The following is a 20,795-nucleotide window of genomic DNA, read 5'->3' as shown; positions in this document are numbered from 1 at the left end:
GCCGGGCAGGGCGGGCGCTGAGAAATGGCGGAGTATCTGGCCTCCACACAATGAATTTGGCAATGAGGTAGAAATGGGGAGCAGCACTTTAGTTAATTGTGGAATGCAACTCCTGACTGATTTCCCCAGCAAACCGCTTTATTATGAAGCCAGACAACCTGTGCTTCTAATCCAGTATGGATAAAAATGGTCCTCCAGATGTTTTTGTCCTATGGGGCACCTATAGTTCCTCACCGCTTATTATTCTGGCTAGGGCTGATGGGAGTTTAAATTTTAAAACACTTGGAGGGTCACAGATGGTCACCTTAAACTAGTTGGTCTAACACTGTTTGCTCTGATTAGTAGTGTTTTTTTGTCAGTATGTTGGACAGAGTGTTTTTCTCATCTGTTAGTTCTTTTAAAACTAAATGCTATGCCTAGTAATAGAACCATGGCTATTCTAACATTCCTCCTAGAGTCAGCCTTCCTACAGCTAACTATACTTCCAGCAGTTATGAAAGCAGTTCATTAAAACTGCCAGGATATAAACCTTGGATTTTCTGCAGGCTATGTATGTATCCGACACAGAAATATACTTCTTCAGTATTTCAGCTTTCTTTCTGTGCAGTACCTGGTCTGTAGCTTCCACTGGTCGTCTATTCAACTCTCCTTCTTTATAGAGCGTGGATAAATCTTTGTCAGAATCAGTTGAATTCTTGTTGACAGATCTCTGAAGAGAAGGTGAGACTGAAGGAGTCAACTGACCATGTTTCCTCCCAGCAGAGTACACGAAAGACTGAACTGGTGTGAGGTCAAGGTAGACTCTATCCTGTTCCCCCTCAGATTTGATTTCATTCAGAGGCATTTCCTGATGAGAAATATTAAATGGATTATATTAGAATAATTCCAGGTCGATACAAATACAGCAAGAAAAAGGCCAGAAATTCAATAGTCCATAATATTATTGCATAATATTAATACTTGTTATATTAATTCTGCGAAAAACAATATAATCAGCATTCCAATTCAAATATTGTTTAATTATTACTCATAAATAAGTAAGGGTATGGACATGAAACAAAACACTGTGTGGTTTTGGTCATTTTATGATTAGGATCACTTTTGCTTTCCAGCAAGAAAAAAAACAACAAAATGGTGTCCACTGCAAGACCTCACCATTGTTGACTCTGGAACATCAACATCATCATAGAGTTCTTCTTGTTCCTCCTTTTCCTTTGGTAAGTTGTCAATGTATGTGTTGGGCTCAGAATACTTCCTCTGCATTAAGCTGGAAAAGGTGAAAGGAGAAATGCCATCAAAGACTGTATGGTAGACATATCCAAAGTCCAGTTCGGGGGCCAATTGCAGTCCCTGTTCAAATTTCCACTGGCCCTCTCTCTCCAGACCTCCCTCTCTCACTTCTTTCCTTTCTCCCTCCCTCCCTTGACTTTCTCCCTCCCTCCCTTTCATGACTTCCTTCCTCTCTTAATTCCTTCCTTCCTTCTTGAGGATCAGGTACTCAGAAAAGGCAGGCTCCACGGCAGGAGAGAAAGAGAGATGGAGGCTTTGTGCATCCCTTCACTCCAATTAAGCATCACCTTCTCAGGCAGCTCTGGTCTTGGGCATCCTGTCCCATTGGCCCCTTCTCTCCCCCCTCCCCCTCTACAAGTTTTTCTTTATTTCTTTGCAAAGGAAGGTATCTAAATTGCCCTGCTTTCTCCAGGCGCTCGCTGCTGCCTCTTCGGCTTCCTTCCCTTCCTTCTCTGCCCTACCTGCATCCCTTGTCACCGCCCCGCCAAAAAGGCTACCCTTTGCTGCAGATCCTCCCTTGAGAAGAAAAGGGGAGAACCAGGTGACAACTATAAGCCCCTCTGCCACAATCAAAGCCCTCCCAACAGATAGCCATGCTGCCTCTGCTGAAGAAGGAGACGCCATCAGACTCCATGGCAGGATATGCCACTGTCTGAAACTACTGGAAGGATACAACAACAATCCTATTTAACTTGACTCTCTCATCAGCCAAAAGCAGCCCCACACTTCCCACTGAAAGACTTTTACATTTACATTAAAATTGTTTTGCGTTTTATATATGGTATTGTACTTTCATGGATTTTTTTTGCACTACAAGTAAGAGATATGCAGTGGGCATAATGTGTTCATGTTTTTTTCAAACTATAGTCTGGCCCCCCAACAGGGCGAGGGACTGTGAATTGGCCCTCGGCTTAAAAAGTTTGGACACCCATGCTGTATGGGTTCAGACCACACTCCTAATATTCCAGTTGTTGCTTCCAACCCCTGTCTTCCTTCCACCATGTACAAAATGCAATTCTCACAAAGTGGCTATTTCAAATGAACACACCTTCCATAGTGGGTATTTTATATTTCAGAACAAACTCTTTTCTTGCTGTTTGTTTTTGCTAGCAATTATATCCCTGTCAAATTATGCTTCTACCCTTTCACCCACAAAGCAATTCCTTTTGCAGTGACAGGCACTAACAAAATCAGCCCAAAAGAAAATAAGTCTGGATGTCAAATCACCTTCCACTGTAACTTACAGTAATGAATTCTTTGCTGCACTGACAATGCAGGAAACCCTGTCGGCATCAACATAATCATAGGTAAGTTCTTCAGGGTCTGTTTTTGAGCCAGATTCTGATAAAAGGAGACCAAGCCAGTGGCCCATTTCTTCACAAGTCTTGGCCTGTAAAATAGCCAAAGAAAAACAATTATATGCCAAACTTAGCATAAAGTCATCCACTCTATTAGGATTCAAATAAATAATTATGGAAAAGAACAAGAGGGAGGAGACTTTCAATTTCCATCTCAACTACAGCTGCTCTTTCAGCTCAGAAATTTACTTTAAAAAAGAATTTATGACACACGGAAGGCATCCATAAGTGAGCAGTGGTAAGCTGATGTTCTGGAATTTAGAAAAAACATTTTGTTGTGTGCTAATAATAATTCAGAGTTTTGGAGCACAATACTCCTGACCTCACGATTGTGTTAAAATGCAATGTATGGATTGTTGATGTTGCAATCCCAGGCAACAGCAGGACTGAAGAGAAACAGCTGGAAAAGCTGGCACGATACAAGGATTTAAAGATAGAACTGCAAAGACTCTGGCACAAGCCAGTAAAGACGGTCCCAGTGGTGATCGGCACACTGAGTGCAGTGCCTAAAGACCTTGGTCTGCACTTAAACACAATCGGCAGTGACAAAATTACCATCTGTCAGCTGCAAAAGGCCACCTTACTGGGATCTGCACACACTATTCACCAATGCATCACACAGTCCTAGACATTTGGGAAGCGTCCAATGTGTGATCCAATACAACAGCCAGCATAGTGACCCTGTTTTCTGTGTACTAATCTTGTTATGTTTCTAATAATAATAATAATAATAATAATAATAATAATAATAATAATAATAATACTAATCATCATCATCATCATCATCATCTTAAACGCTTGGGAACTGTTCAACTTGTGATTTTGTGATACGAAATCCAGCATATATATCTCATTTGCTGTGTCATACTGTGTTTTTGTGTCAGTAAAATATAACAACAACAACAACAACAACAACAACAACAACATTATTTATATCCTACCACCATCTCCCAAAACGGACTCAGGATGGTTTACAAAAGCATGTAGTAGTGCAGTGGAATATACAAAATACACAAATACCGCACAAATACTGGATTTATTTTTTTCAGAAATTCCTTTAATTTTTTTCTTTTTTGCTGAGATATATTCAAAACTGAAATTCAATGAACTTTAAATGAATACTGCCGCTTTATTTCTGTTTTAGCCAGGAGAGGGCACCAACCTGACTTCCTAAAGCTGCTTCACTGGATAGGCATCAAATAGGATTAAAACATTGATAGCAGAAAAAGTGAAAGAAAGAACCCAGTTAGTACTCTAAATGGCTCATGTGAAAGGACATGATGCTTTCTAGCTCTCTTAAACTAAAACCTTCATTATAAAGTGTACCTTAACTGTGTGAATAAAGCCAATTGTAAACAATTTTTGCAGTGGCCCTTATTTCTATCAACCTCAGCAATCCATCTGCTCAGCAAAACAACATTTGGAATGTCTGACTTCCAAGTCTGTTGTTGTCTGCAAACAGTCCTCCCACAACAAAATGCAGGAAATTTGTCACAGTTCCCTCCTCCCACTCTTATGGCACTGACATCAGTGAATCTAAGACTGGAGGTAAACAGAGAAGGAAAACAACTCTGATTTCAAGGTAAGTGAAAGCAGCAGGCATGAGTAACTTGTCCTTTCTTCACCTTAATGTTTCGGCTGCTCCAAACTGAATGTAATTCCATGGAAATTACACCGAGGGTTTTTGTTTTTTTTAAAGAACTTTCCTTTTCCTATTATTAGATCATTTGTCAGTACTGTTCATTCCATTGCATGATATAGTGTAAACCCCCCTCCCAAAATAATTAAAATTATTTTGTTAAAAAATGAATGACCAGTTTATCTACTTATAGTGGGTCGTTGTAGGTTTTTCAGGTTGTATGGCCATGTTCTAGAACAGAGGTCCTCAAACTAAGGCCCGGGGCCCAGATACGGCCCTTGCTCAGGGTCAACCTAAGTCTGAAATGACTTGAAAGCACACAACAGCAGCAACAATCCTATCTCATCAGCCAAAAGCAGGCCCACACTGCCCATTGAAATACTAATAATTTTATATTTGTTAAAATTGTTCTTCATTTTAATTATTGTATTGTTTTAAGTGTTTTTTGCACTACAAATAAAATATGTGCGGTGTACAGAGGAATTCATTCATTTTTTTCAAATTATAATCTGGCCCTCCAACAGTTTGAGGGACTGTGACCTAGCCCTCTGTTTAAAAAGTTTGAGGACCCCTGTTCTAGAACATGGCCATACAACCCGAAAAACGTACAACGACCCAGTGATTCTGGCCATGAAAGCCTTTGACAATATATCTACTTATACTTCCCTCAGTAGATCAGTTAAAAACAAAAGTCAATTCACTCTTGCTCATTTCTCTTTACTGGTTCTACATTTTGATGGTAGTAGGCTCCTCTTAAGGCCTGGAGAAAACTGAAAAGTGGAAAGCTCTATCACTGTGTAGTATGATTATAGATGACAGTCTAAAAGAGCTCTGGTCATCATGGCACAGCAAGTGACTGCATTGTTCCCAACCAAATGTCAAAAGAAGAATGACAAGGCATACCTCTAACATGGCCCGTTCCTCCCCATTATGCAGAATCCGGAATGAATAGAGATGGTCAGGACTTGGGTCTGGGAAAATTTCACAGCCTATCAAGTTCAAAGGCTGTTGTGCAGTTTTGGATTTGTTCTTATCTTGGTAGAAATGGAGCTGTCCATCTTTCACATAACACCACCGAGATTTCCATTGGCTGTTCACCAATACATTCAGATATGCTGCAGAGAAAGAACTGTCTCCTTAGTAACATTTCCCCAGTGGAATTTAGAACTAATATAATGGGTTTTTTATAGCAGCCAATCTAGACTAGCTTTGAGTACCAATGGGATACAAGTGTTACATGTGCTTGACTGTGAATTTTGAGACCCAGGTTTTGCTCCCCACTATACTATGAAACTCATTAAGCCTGAAGTACCACAAAGGGATGTTGTATGAATATAAGTGAGGAGGAGAATCATGGAAACTCCTCACTTATATTCATAAGTGAAGAGCAAGACATAAATGTAAAAATAACTTTGCTCAGTGATAAGAATGTTCCACCATATATAGCAACCTCAACTCCTTATGAAAAACAAATCTTGGAGGTTTACATCCAATACAGAAAGTACTATTAAGAATGCAAGAAGTTTAAAGCCTACCTCAAAACTTTTATGGAGTTTGACTTTTCTGTAGTAAATAGAAGAATGAAAAGCACAGAACTTGCCTTAAAAAATTCTGAACATACTGGTTGGATTAATGTTTCGCCCTGGATTACCATCATGGGTTTTGTTGGACTTATGGCAGCATAAGTTAATGACTGGGAGTTACAATCCCAGAAGATCGTGAGGGACTCATGATTCTGACCTTTGTTTCAGACTGTCCTCAAGGCTGTGAGTGACAGAGATTACAATGAATCAGAAGTGGATTTCTTTCAGGTCACTTACTACAAGTATCCAAAGACCTCTCCGGACTGTCCAATGATGCAGATTTTTTTCTTCCAAGATTCATCAGATTGCTCAGTTTTAATCCTGACGTGCCTTTCTTCTTAGCTAAAATAAAAAAAAGGATTAGAGGAGATAAATAAATCCATCTATCCATTCATCCAAACCTTGTATCAACAAAATATTTAAATAGTGTATCTAAATTTTCATACAATGCCCCAAACTTATGGTCCTGCTAGCTGAAAAGGAACTGCGGATCTATAGGCTTAGGTATGTCAGTGACACCTTACTTTAACTGCATGAGGAAACAGAAAGGGGAATTTAATAATTGTCATCTTAGATTAGAATCTGCTAGTGGCAACTGGTGGTTTCAATATGAGTGGAACAGTAAATACAGTCGTGGGACTTGGACCATGTTTAAAAGGTGCTATCTACGGTACTGAATCAAACCTACAAATTAGGTTCAGCACTTAGGACAGCTCCTTTGAAATTTGGACTTAAGCTTCTATTCTACTGAGATTCTGGAGAGTCATTACCAGGAAAAATACACAGACCTAGATGGGTAAACCGTCTGTTCTGATTTAGGCAATTTACCAAGTTGAAGTACTTCTGTTAATTATGCCACTTCATTCATTCAGTGTTCCTTGTTGAACAAGACTATAGAAATGAACCTCCAAGACAACCTATTTTATTTTAGTACTTGGGAATTCAGCTTTCATGATTTCATCTTTTCAAAATCTCCAACCATCCTGGCTACAGTACATACTATGTTGGCTGGAGAATTTAGGGTTACAAAAGTAACCCTTTCAACCGCGGCTACAAGTTATTTAATATAATGTAGCAGTGCAGTTCTGTGATACTTTTTTTAATTATTTGAGAAAGACAATTAACCAATTCAGTTCATTCAAAATTAAAAGTGCTCCAGCTCCTCTTTTTTTTTCTTCTGATAATGCAATAATTACATTCAATTTTTAAACCACTATTACCATCTTTAGTTTCCAACAGTTCTGGGTGACCATCAGTGCTGCTTCCACTTTCTGATGCCACTGAATACCTCTCGGTTGACTCCACCTGTGAACAAGAGCCAGGAATAAGACACAAAATACCACAACAGTTATGTGAGACAGGACTTTCTCCAAATAGCTGTTGGAAGGGAAGCAAATTCTATTCTTCCATAGTGGATTGCACTTGGCACAGAAATATACATGCCTTAGCTATGCATACTTTATCCCAAAAGCTAGGTTGATGACAGATAGATCTGTTGGAGAGTGACGTGTCAAAAGCATGCAGAAGCCACAGCCCATTGTGGGCGGGATAGAGTCCACATCTTGGGAATATGTCATTACAAGTAATGACAGCCAAAATCCTCATGGGGACTTGTGAGTGTGTAGGCACCTGAATTATGGTGCTCTGCAGTGGATTTTGTTCTGAATCCCTTACACCACCACAATCCTCACTTACCAAACAGCAGCCACTGCAGTTGGGCAATATGTTCCCATTGCTTGGGAAGCAAGTGACTGATGTTGCCATGTCCTCTCATGAGTGATCACCTATAGCCTCCCATGAGTGTGACAACATGAAGCAGAATCACTGTTACAATTCGCTCTAGTGCTGGAGTTAGCTTACATAAAGGTGAATGAGTAGAAATGCTAGTTAGTTAGCCACTTCCTCGTCAGTAGTATAACAGACCCTTGTCTATTGCAGTAGCTGTTGCCCAGAAAGTAGGGATTGAGGAACTTTCTCAGTTGCTCTGTATCCCCTTACACTGGGGGATACCTAGACATAACAAGCAGTCACAAGTATGTAATTCTTGATTACCACAAGATTTCTGCCGATATTACTTGAAATAAACTATCTTGGAAGTTAATACCAAAATATTGTTCTCTTGGCAGTATAAAATAACAGCATTCTTTTCTAAGTACATTTTGTGTGCTGCTAGTCCTCTGGGAACAAAAAGGAAAACTGTTATTTCTTACCTTAACAATACAAGTTAGCAGAATTGGTTTCCTCCCCTATATTTCACTTCAAAGTAAGGGCCCTATGCTCCTCAAAGAATCCTTGTGTTTTTTTGGCTACATCATGGAGCCAGAGTAGAACAGAGCAGGAATTGACTCTAGCCATGAAAGAAAATCTTGCTGGCAGCTGAACTAGCCCTAATCTCTGATACCCATATGGTGGTTTTGAAAAATAATAATACCATAGACTGTTCCAGCTTCACTTTGGGTTTTTATTTTTTTTTTAAAGGAAGTTAGAGAAATTGAAATATTTTAAGACTAATCATGTGTATTTTCAAAAATTTGAAGTGGTAGGCAGAGCAAAAGGAATGGAAATAAAATAAACAAATAAATAAATAAAGAGGAAGGAGGCTCGCAGATCAGATTTTTGTGCTCGCAACCAACTGGTGGTCCACGGCCCACAGGTTAAGAACCACTGATATTAAAAATTGTCATCCCAGAATCCTTATTTGTATACTTCTTTAATCAGAATTTGAACAGGATTTACTTTTTTTTTGTTGCTCAGAACAAAAATTATGGATAAATAAGTGTCTACAAAAGAAGTGCTCATGTTAGTTGGAATGGCAGCTGTGTGGCAAACTATCTGTGCTTCCTTTGGCAAAAAGGCTGGATTTTCTTTAGGTATCAACTTTCCAGAATTCTTCTGTTTTGTGATAACAGTTATTTCTCCTTTATAATCTCACATTTAAAATTAAAATAATATGATGCAATGGAAGTTTTTAAAAGTCCCATAAGAGATAAGACATACTTTGGGATAACTAAGCCGTTGGGAGTCTGGAACGTACTGATTTCCTTCACCCCACCCATCTGGATAGAGACCACTTGTCTCTTGGATTACCTATATGGAGAAAGAAGGAAACAAAAGCGCATTGTAAGCAGAGTGTTATCCCATGGAAATTCCCCTCTTGATTTTCCTTTTCTTGTGTGTTTAAAGGTATGTGTTTAACTCACATACAGCTCTGTTTAAACAAGGTTTCTCTTGGGAAAGAGGCAGATAAATGAAGCTCCTCCAAAAGGGTCTGACTAATAAGAGAACTGGGGATAACTATATAAACAATGCACAAAAGAAAGCATGGGCCAATTGGGAACTTGAAAGGTAATTTTTTCTTATATCAATCCCATGATATCACGTCTAGAATGGGATTCTGGAATCTTTAGTCCAAAAAGTAGTTTTACAAGGCTTTAGCCTGATCAGTCAACATTCCAAACAAAGTAAGGCTAGCTTTTAAAGCACTGATCAGTATATACTCCAGTAGAGATACAAAACATAACTTATGCTACACAGGGTTCCCAGGCTTTTCTCTGTTATCTAAAACCAGACTATAATTATTTTAATCTCCATACTAAAATAAAGCCCTATGGATACTTCATAATTTTGAAAGTTCAAACAGAACTGAAAGGCCCAGAGTAGTTCTTGGCTGGTCAGCTGACAACCCTACCACAACAACAACAAATAAGTGAGCATGGCTGTATGAAACCCTCCTTCCCTCCTCCTTTCAATTAAATTAGAAGAATGTCCTCAATCTTTCTCCATGTATATCATATCAGGCATGGGAGTGTTTCTAGTCTACTGGCTCAATATGTCCTGCAGAAGTACATTATCTGACCTATACATATTTTACTCAGGACCCTATGTCCTCCCTCTTTGCAAAAGGACTTATCTCAGATTGGCAGAGCAGTGAGCAGGGAAATTATCTGATCTGTAAACTACATAGAGAACCAAGGCTTGAATCATTACGTCTCTTAGTTACTGCTCAACCAAAATTTGGATCATTAATGTTCATGAAATCTCCCAACTTGCCAAACACATTCACCATGCAAAAAAGAAAGAATTTAAGAAATTTCCCTTCTGGGAATACAGAGGGATATATATTTTCTCACCCTGCCCCAGATATCTCTTTGCTATATTGAATCATTACCATTTAACTTAGCTCCATTTTAATCAAAGTTTTTATTAACCACATCACGAGCTAAATTATAAATATACTAAGAAAATAATTTTAAAATGAAGCTTTACATCCTAATTACCAGCAATGGAACTATGCCCTAAACCCAAGTACTAATATGAACTATGTTGTCTTATTTTGTTCTCACACATGAGAATGAAACATCTCAAAAGACCTCTACTTTCTAGATGAGAGTATAATGAGAGCAAATTTTCCAAAAGTTATTGATATTTTTTGTGAAAATCGTATTTCCACAAAACCCATTGTACATTGTACAAATTATAATGACCCAGTATAAAACTTTGTATATTGCATCTGTACAACATTTTGCAGGGAACACATCCATTTTGCACAAAATGCATTACAGGGAGCAACTGATTTTTTCAGAAGTCTGAAAATGTAAAACATTATTGCAACCTGGATAATCTTCTTGTGTCAAGGTACCTTTTGTCATGAAAAATATCTGACTATTCTTACATATACTAATACCTACTATAATAAACTCACTGAATCAATGAGATTTACATACATGTTTATTTAACATTCAGAGGTTGATTCAATGAGTTCGCTCTATTTTGGACTATCAATTTAATTTAATATTCTATTAGTTTTATATTAAAGTTGTATACTAAAGGTTGTACACTATCCCTGTAGATAGATTATATACTCTCCCTTACATTTCCTTTATTAGAGAATTTTTAAAAAATCAGCCACATTAGCAACCACATACACCTCTGTGTGTGCTCAGAACTCATAACCTTAATTTGACAAACATGACTACATTTCCTCCACAGTTCTTGCAACAACACATTACCACACATTTCTACAAAATGTGTTATACAAAGGATGTGGTAGAATCTGCCTTTAAAAAAATACTGGGCAATACTGCTAGTTTCTCTTGCTGAAGAAAGACTTCATTTATCCTCCCCTGAAGAGCTAGATTGTGATGTTCCCCTTCATCTTCCCACAGGCAAAGAGGATTTACTTCAATTAACAGAGAAATTCAAGCAGATACAAAACTTGGGCTTCGAGACTAGCTGGTGGATGACAAGTGCCACAATGGTCATTGAGAAACTCTGAATTCTTTGAAGCTAAACCTTAATTTTTATGCTGGCAGGTATAAATATGGGGCACGGCATCTAACCAGCTTGAAGGGAATTCCAGAAGTCCTTACAAGAGAGTGGTCCACTCACTCTGAGCCACTGTTCCGCCTGGTCCTTACTCTGCAAGCCCAGGACAATGACATCGGCATTCATTGGGATGATCTTCAGTTTATGTTCTTGCTTCCTCACATTCTTTTCTTTGTGAATGACGCTACAACCCAACAAATTAACATCCAATTGAGGGTTGTGGTCCTTGGAAGTCTTGTAACACTGAAAAAAGAAACAGAAACTTAGATGTCCATTGAAATAAATATGGATTGTTGTCTAAAATCTAAAACTTAGAAAATTTTCATTTTGGGGGGATTTGTAGTCCCCCCGACTACAGCTCCAAAGATTGCATAAATGTTATAGCTAGTGGCTACGGTGGCTTGAAGTTTCGTGTTGTTATGATCCAAAAACCAAAAGATACTTTCACAAGCTCTACTAGTATCAAAATGACTGATCAGACAGGGTTGCTGTTTAAGTCTTTTAGATTAACTAACAAAGCCATATGTTTCCGAGTATGAAATCATTACTATATACCCACATGAATGCACACACAGAAAGATAACCTGTCCTTGCAACATTTGTCTATTGCAGGCATCCTCAAACTGTAACCCTCCAGCTGTTTGGGCCTCTATCTCCCAGAAGCCCTAATGAGCTTGTTCAATTGCCAGGAATTCTGGGAGTTGAAGGCCCAAACAGCTGGAGGGCCGCAGCTAGTACACAAAGAAAATGGTTGGACTACATAAAGCATCCAGAAAGAGAGAATTCCCAGAATCCTCCAAATGGCAGGGTCTGGGGATATGCTGGCTAGTGGATTCTGAGAATTGTAGTGCCAAAAAGTAAATTTTCCACACACTGAAAGACTCTTCCGAACCATTTTGCATGCCCATATAAGTACAAATTCCCAGGTGCACCTCAGACATTCTGAATACATTGTACGGAAAGAAGGCATGGCAGTAGTATGTTCACTACATCTACTGTGGCAGTTTTCAATTTCCTTTAATGCAGTGTTTCTCAAACTGTGCTCCTCCAGATGTTTTGGGCTTCAGCTCCCACATTTCTTAACAGCTGGTAAACTGGCTGGGATTTTTTGGACCTGAAGTCCAAAACATCTGGAGGAACACAGTTTGAGAAACACTGCTCTAATGAATCACACCAAATGCAAGAGCGCCAGGTTCCTTTCTGCATAGACCTGTATCAGTTCCTTTACCCAAGAACCTTCCTTGGATGTGTATTCATTTATGGGAGCTTTTTTGTGCTTATCATTACTACTGGATGATGTTGTCTTTGGCCCTTTCCACGCAGCTGTATAAAATCCACACTGAACTGGATTATATTGCAGTGTGGACTCAGATAATCCAGTTCAAAGCAGATATTATAGATTTTCTGCCTTGATATTCTGGGTTATATAGCTGTGTGGAAGGACCCTAAATTTCTTATTTCTGGGAATCCCAGAAGTATCTGGTTGACTGCTGTGGGAAACAAAGAGCTGGAGCACATGAGACTATGGTTGAAGGGTGGAATACGTGGCCAGTCTTGGGGCGGACTTTGGATCAAATATGTATAGCGTAACTGTTCTTGTGTTGTATTATTTACATGTATAATCTTGAGGAATTGGTTTTTCCTCTACTTTTCAGAAATTATTATTATGATTTTTTTATATTCCACTTTTCTTTTCACAAGGAGACTCAAAGCGGCTAATTTTAAGAAATAAATTCATTTAGAGAACTCATCTGTCAAATCAAATGATTACCAACAATCTGTTGTCCTTAATCACACAAAGCTGCTTGGCCCACTGCCCCAGCCATTTCTTTCTCCAGAGGAAAGCACAGATCCGAGCATCTTTCATGAGTTCAATGGAAGCTTCAGGGGAAGGCCACTGGTGGGGAGCTGATTTGCCTTTAGTGTTCTCTTCCTCATCGTAAGATTCATAGGAACTGCTGACTGCTTCTCCATCATCTGCATCCAAACGAGTAGGGGAGAAAAGACCAACACACACACTTTTTGGTGACAAAGCAATGTTCCATTATCCACTAAGCACGCTGGAAAACACAGCAACAGTACAGGAAAAAAAATAGAGAATGAAATCTTGCAAAATTCAGACAATGAGAAGTTGCTGCCCTCATGCCATCTTTTCTTATCCCCTGTCTCTCACACCACTTGGACCAGCATGCACAAGCCAGATAAACATTACAAAGAAAGGATTATATCAGTTACATTATGTATGCAATAATTGCAACCATCTTGTAATTATCAGAATATATAAAGTACACTTTTTTGTATCTGGATTCTATTGAACAAATTATTTCATTTTCATCATGCATCTGAAATAGACTTAGGCCCTTTTCAGACAGGGCTTTATCCCAGGAGTACCTGTGTTTAAAAAATGCAGATGTTCCTGCGGCCCTGTCCACACATACCCCAGAAAGCACATGCTTTCTGGGGTGAGTGTCCTGATGTTCTTCCTGGATTGGCCTGGGAGAACACCTGGAGACTCCACCCCCTCCCAAAAAGCCCTAAACCCCCCTTTTAAAAATAAAAGTATTTACCCAGCCTCAGAGAGCTGCGGCAGCTCTTCTGGCATGTAGAAATGATGCACCAGGAGAAAGGGGGGAGGGGTGATTTTCCTCCTCCCTCCCTTTCTCTTGGTGTGTCATTTCTATGTGCCAGGAGAGCTGACACAGCTCTCCACTGGAGGCTGGGTAAGTACTTTTATTATTTAAAGGGGGGGGGGCTAGGGCTTTTGGGAGCGGTTTGGGATTCCCACAGTTTTCCAGGCTAATTTAGCCCCGAAAAACTGTGGGAATGGTGTCTGGACTGGGTTCACCCACACCTTCCAAGAAGGTGCGAAATAAACTCACTATCAAATTAATGAATCACAAACCAGAGTTTTCCTGGTTTGTGGCGAATTAATTCAGGATCGTCCAGAACATTGTCTGGATAGCCCCCTTTTTATTGCGGAAGTTTCCGCAATAAAGGGACTGTCTAGATCTGCCCCTAGTCTACAAAAGTTTATTCCTACCAACTTATTTTTCTCAGCTAGGATCTAACCTGATTATGTGATCTCCTTGCATACTTGCAATTTTCATGTTCATGTTTGTGAATTTTCTTTAAAAATCAAGTTGTGAGCAAAAGAAGCAAAAGTTAGCAATACAACAAGACAAAAAACATGTCTGTATCTCATTTGAAACAACCTGATAATGAAAATGGCAAAAGGATCAAATGCAGTTCAGTGTCATCCTAGATCCTGTCATCAATTGTTTCTGATCAACACATGTTCTTTCTTACGACTGAACAAAGATTTCAGAGTATCCTAGATCAGAGCCATTGCCTGTACCTTCTTATTTTCTGCTTTATGTAGTCTTCAAACATTTTGTAAAAAGTAGGGAAACTTGCACACATCCTCAAGCACATTAGGCATTTTCAATCATTCTCAGGTTCTCCTTTTTTCTTCTTTTTTGCTCAAGATATTAAACTCAAGATGATAATTCAATAACTTTTTAACGATAACATTCACTATGTTTTCACTTTCTGAATGTGTTTTTACATGTATTGTCTTAATTTTTGCAAACTAACTTAAATCTCAGTCCTACAGAAAAGGTGGGATATAGATCAATAAATGGCAATGACAATTACACTCACTGTGTGTCTATGAATGTAGAGCATAAATTGCAAATCTTCAATTTACTATGGCTTTGTCAATTGCCAACAAATTTGCTATTAGCCATCTATGAATGACAGATCTTTTTAGAAAACACACCAACCATTCCCACATAATTTCATGAGGTGGAAATCTATGTACAAAGGAAAATTGAGAAACAAAGAAAGTAAAACAAGTGGTTTTGGTGCAGCCCCATTCTGAAGACAATTAAATGAAATGCTGCTGGAAACGTGTGGATGAGATTCTGGAGTGAGTGGGAGGGGGTGGGTGGGTCTTTAAAATACTATTTTAAGTTTATTTATTATATTTTAGCCTGTTTTTAACTTTAATTCACACAGCATTTATTATTTAATTATATTTTAATTTTTGTAAACTTTTGCGCTTTTTAAATTATGGGCAAATTGAGGGTTTGTTAGCCACCTTGGGTCCCCACTGGGAGAAAGGATGGGCATGAATAAGTAAATAATAATAACAATAACAATAATTTCTGTCATATCCTCTTCACATTTTTGAAACTGTCTAAAATAGCAACTAGGTTCAATTACAGTAGTAAAGTTGGCCACATTTGGATGCTGCATTAAACCACAAGTTAACACAATATTGGAAATGTCTATAATTGATCACACAGTGGTTATGGATGATGAGAATAGTCCAACATTTGGAGAACTATAGATTTCCGTTTCTGATTTAGTGGGATCTCAATGAGCCAGAATGAGTCTTTGTCCTGTATGCTCCATACTTCTCCCCTCTCCTTTTGGCTTGCACATGAGAAAGAGTCTAGAAATGTTTGTCTCAATTTTTACTTAACCACAGCTTGTTATGACAGAACTATGGTTTGTCTGAAACTTGAAACCACACCCTGTAAGTTTGGATTCTTTTGGTAGAGTTTATCAATGCAGATGACACTGTGAATTGTCTTAAGTAATAAGAGATGATTGCAAAAACATCTTTGTAGCCAAACTTAAGGAAAGGGTGCAGACAGGTGACGCTCAGAAGCCTATATCTCACCAACTTCACATTCAATAATGATTTAGATTGGTGCCCAGATAATTCTCTTAATGCTGAGGTGTATGGTCTTTTACAGTTTGTGGTAAGGCTCATTAGCGTATTACTGATGCTCAACATATATTCACAAGCTGATGGGTACATTCATGCAAAAATTATGCTGGTATGAGACATTATTAAGAACCCCACATAGAAATTCTGGTCATGGGAATACAATCAGGTGGAAGATGACTGATTGTCTTCTCTCCCCAGAAATCTGGAATGAAGTTGTATATTTGCCAAATCATGTAACTACCATGCTCCATGCTCAGAAAATAATATAGAACACCCAAGAATTTTTTGTTGATCTATTCTTGGACCGAAGCATGCAACTTATGAAAAAACAAAATCCTACAGGGAGTGTGCAAGCCATTCATGTTTCAGTTGCAGCTTCCAGAATATCAAATGAAAAGAAGGTACTCACTGACTTATGCTTTGACCATGGAAACACTTGGATTTTATTTATTTATTTATTTATTTATTTACATATTTGTATACCGCTTTTCTCAGCCCGGAGGCAACTAAAGGCAGTTCACACTTGGCAACAATTTGATGCCTCAACAATTATAAAACAATTAAAACAATTATAAAATACTATTAAAATGTTTAGCATATAATATAAAAACTGTACAAAGCCATAAAAACCTTAAGTAGATGCCCTACCCTTTTCTTGCTAAATAAACGATTAGGATTTCTTCCTCATAGTATGTTTGTATGGTAGGACCATTTGATGCATAATGAGAAATTTTGTGTGTGTCCCTGTAGATAACTCCCATTAAACTCAGTGGAAGTTGTTTATGAATAGGTATGCCTAGAGGTGAATTTCCGAACAGCAGGTGTAAGTTGAGCTATTGACATGAGATAGCCTGTTCTTTGGAATATGCACCTCTCACCAAATACATATGAAATGTCCACTATTTTGATTTTTTAAAATTCCTGTGTTTCCTTTTCTTCAGGTTGCAACCGATTACTGTTCCTGATTTTACCGGAACTTGGAACAATTCATTAAAAATAATTTGTTATTCTTCCATTTGTTAAAATTCTAAAAAAGCAATTATTAAGTGCAATTTTTCATTTTCAGAAAAAAATGTTTTGTTTTCATAGTAATTTTAGCCATTCTAGATATATGAACCATCTAGGATATTAAGATCTTCTGGGGAGGCCCTGCTCTTGGTCCCACCTCCTTCGCAGGCGCGGTTGGTGGGGATGAGAGATAGGGCCTTCTCAGTGGTGGCTCCTCGGCTGTGGAACTCCCTCATTAGTGAAATTAGATCAGCGCCCTCCTTCTTGGCCTTTAGAAAAAAAGCAGAGACATGCCTGTAGGACCATGCCTTTGGTTAGTGAGCAGTGCAAGAAAAGAATAATGTATATGTGAAACTGACAATTGGAATGGCTTTGGATTATGATTTTGGATTATGTGATTTTAATGATTATATTAGTATGTTTTAATTCTATGTCTTAATGTCCAAATGTTGCATATGTTTCATGGTTTAATATGGTTTAAATAGTTTAATTCATAATTATATATTATTGTTTGATTTTATGCTCTGGTTTTTCACATGTATGTTTGGCATTGAATTTTGCCATGATTATGTTGGAAACTGCTCAGAGTCTCTCCAGGGGTGAGAAAAGCAGTATATAAATACAGTAAGTAAGCAAACAAACAAACAAATGAATATTTTTAAATGTAAAAATTAGGACATTTCATTAAGAATTAAATTTGGACATTTCTCTTACAATTTTAACAGTCAAATATCAAGTATCTTTGATTATTTAGTATCAGCATGTTGTGTGTGGTTTCTAAGCCCTGGATATTGCAGTCTCTTACTATGTAAAAAAAATTCTGAAGTTTGCTGACACCGAAGAGGATGGTAACAACTTTAAAGGATTCTTGGATTATGCCTTTTTGCATGTGAGATAGTTTTTCTTTATGTTTAGCTATGGTATTGATATATTTATGTTTAGCTATGGTATTGCCCTATATATATATATCTATAGGGCAACCCCTGTATGCATGGAAGATACATTCCCAGACTTTGCATAGATATGTGAAATCGCAGAAAATAGTGAATCCTATTGAAATGAAGGACATCTGGCCCAAGAATACCAGAAAGTCATGCTTGAGGACCTAGAAAATGTCTACAGAGATAATGTTTTGTCCACCATGCATAAATGAAACCACAGATACTGGACCTGTGGATATAGGGATCATACGTATAGCAACTTCCATCATGCATAAATAGGACAATAATATGATCATGACAATATAAAATGATATATGATGCAATATTATTCATGTTCACTTGAAAACATGCTGTACCCATTGTTATCGTGGCATATATGACTCCCTCGGTAACTTGCAACCCTGGTCTGGATCCAGTAGCTGCAAGTCTACCATAAAAACCTGCACAATCACACACAGAGAAGAAAGAGAGAAAGAAAAAGACCTACAAATGAAACTCACTTTGAACACTAACAGATGCATTTAACTCTCCTGGATCAAATATACAATCATAATTAGAAACAGTATGTGAAAACCTAGAGCAATCTTTCATTTTTTACAAATTGGTGGTAGTGATCATGACAATGATGATATCCATCAGCAATAAAATAGAGTGTGTTGATTATTATTTATTCCACCCTTGAATGAATCAGTTGCACTCAGTCCCACAGTGGTTTATTTTTATTCCACCCTTCAGTAACTTTGCCTCAACCTCAAAGAGAGTAAGGCATTCCTACAGTTCATGAGAAGGAAACATACAGAAATATTGGCCACCATTGTAGTGTTGGGTGGGAGGGTTTTAAACGCCCAGATATTCATCATTCCAGCAAGAATGGAAAGAACAAATGGAAATGTTTAGAAAAATGAAAAAGAAAGTTTTCAAGTTCTGAGAAAACTAGTTGAGAAGAATCCTGGAAAGCAGATAACTCTTGCAATTTAGGGTTTATTAGGTATCACATTCACACATGATTTTTTTTTTTGGAAAGAAATACCATTTAGTACACAGAAATATTATTTCCTGCACAGAAAATTCTGTTTCCTGCAGAAAAATGCTGTAGTTGGGGATTCATCCATCATTAAATTTGTGTAAATTTGCAAAGAAAACATTTTTTTACTGATAACAATATTTTCAATAGAAATATTATTTTTGACACTAGTAATACTATTTCTACACATACATATAATTTTCAGAGCCAAATATTTCCAGTACAGAAAATCCTTGCAAAGCTAGTTTATGTGAATTTTGCATTGAAATTCCAAATTGATTAATAAGGTTTCTCTAGCGTACCTAAATCTACACAGTCACATAACTCTGGGGCAGGTCTAAAGCACTGCTGGTTCAGACCAGCCCTGAATTCTGCCACCAATCTGTTCTTGATCTGTGGCTGTGTAATTTGGAGAGAAGAGAGTAGCGATGGCCAGGATTTATGGAGCTCTGTGGCCACCACTTGGGCAGCAAATGATGCAAACTGGGGGCCCTTCCAGACAGGGACCAAGATGCGGGCCCTGTCGTAATTTTACCAGAACCACCCAAATGATGCCTTTGTTAAAAGAGGATTATTTTACCCTGCTTTGTCCCAAATTAATTTGATACCCCAGGAGGCCTGTCAGAGCAGCGACATGGTGACCAGGTAAGGATATTTTTAATTTTAAGGCTTTTGGAAGGGGTGTGTGATGTGGCCCCATTCCATCGCAGTAGTATCTGTGCTGGCATGGAGATACCCACCCCTGGGAAAGCCCGGGTTGTTCAGACATGGGGACTTAAACCCATGATGAAGCGGGGTTTTTAAACCCGCTTTGTCATGGCTTTAACCCCATTCTGGAAGTGCCCGAAGTGTTGCAAAGTGCAGCTTATGTCAACAGTGGAACCAGTTTTCAATTAGAACTGGTCCAACTGTTCATGCCAACCCCATAGAATGGGGCTGCTCTGGAGCAGTTCTCAACTTGTAGTAATGCAGGAACTGTTTTTGCCCTGCATTAAGGGACATGAGTTCCTGGGTGACATCTGGACACTCTGTCCCGATTCAAGGTTCGTGGCCTATATAGATGGTGTCTAGGAATCTAAAGGTCCTCTAGTGTGACACAATGGTTAATTTCCACAGTTACAATAGAGGACTTAGAGGTTCCTATGTGTTCCCTCCAATTTTTTTAAAAATGCATTTTGACACTTTCTCAGGGGTCCTGCATCCCACTCCCTGCAAGACTGCAGGAACTACAATATATATTGTCACACTTAATTGAACAATTGTATATTTTTTCCTCACGTGAGGTATCCCATAACATCCTCTCCTTGGAAAATGCCCACAGATCCAAAGAAACTTTGAGCATATTTCAGAGGATGATGCATACTTTCTTGCTCTTGCAGGCAAGTACATGTCAGAAATGAAATTTAAATCTAGTGAAAGCTTTGGGAGAAGAACAGATGCTCCCTTGAAGTAGAGATAAGCCCTGCTTCTCAAAGAAGAAAGTTGGTCACATTTTTTAAAAGACAGGTCACCCACAAAGTGACCTTAATATGTCTTTTCCAATGTTAGAACACATGTTTAAGAAAGAATGTAGCTCTTTAAGAAAAACGCAGGTGGTTTGCAGTCAAAACAAAAAGAAACTTTTCATTAATTTCTCTTGATCGGTGAACTTTTCTTATCCAAATGTTTATGTACACTGTACAAAATTCCCTACCTTAAACAGCTCAAACTCTGTAATAGCAAAGACACACACAACTGCACAGTTTGTTTCCCTTTTTATTGTTGCTTATAGTTTTTTTTACTGTACGTTTGCTATAAGAATTCCCAACCATCTATGCCATTTCAGCTGAGGTTGTGAGAGCTGCAATCCAAAAATGTAACATCTCCAAATATCAGAGTTTTTTAGATTC

The 20,795-nt window shown here is 38.2% G+C and overlaps 1 protein-coding gene across 2 annotated transcripts in view; it reads right to left on the bottom strand.

Annotated features, from left to right (window-relative positions):
- Window positions 1–20,795, bottom strand: part of AFAP1L2 (actin filament associated protein 1 like 2) — a 112,795-nt gene that overhangs the window by 7,669 nt on the left and 84,331 nt on the right. The window contains exons 6-15 of one of the 2 annotated variants that reach the window (XM_060768461.2): window positions 18,239–18,322; window positions 12,967–13,172; window positions 11,259–11,438; window positions 8,868–8,957; window positions 7,091–7,175; window positions 6,108–6,212; window positions 5,191–5,402; window positions 2,535–2,680; window positions 1,156–1,267; window positions 611–847 (exon numbers count right to left, since the gene is read on the bottom strand). In XM_060768461.2, coding sequence (XP_060624444.2) covers window positions 611–847; window positions 1,156–1,267; window positions 2,535–2,680; window positions 5,191–5,402; window positions 6,108–6,212; window positions 7,091–7,175; window positions 8,868–8,957; window positions 11,259–11,438; window positions 12,967–13,172; window positions 18,239–18,322 — 1,457 coding nt within the window. The remainder of the gene's footprint in view (window positions 1–610; window positions 848–1,155; window positions 1,268–2,534; window positions 2,681–5,190; window positions 5,403–6,107; window positions 6,213–7,090; window positions 7,176–8,867; window positions 8,958–11,258; window positions 11,439–12,966; window positions 13,173–18,238; window positions 18,323–20,795) is intronic. The other variant, XM_060768462.2, reaches the window with a different exon arrangement.

This window comes from Anolis sagrei, chromosome 3 (assembly GCF_037176765.1).
Source record: "Anolis sagrei isolate rAnoSag1 chromosome 3, rAnoSag1.mat, whole genome shotgun sequence".
Taxonomy (NCBI): Eukaryota; Metazoa; Chordata; class Lepidosauria; order Squamata; family Dactyloidae; genus Anolis; species Anolis sagrei.
The sequence above is the reverse complement of the archived record's forward strand: the minus strand, read 5'-3'. Positions and strand labels throughout refer to the sequence as shown.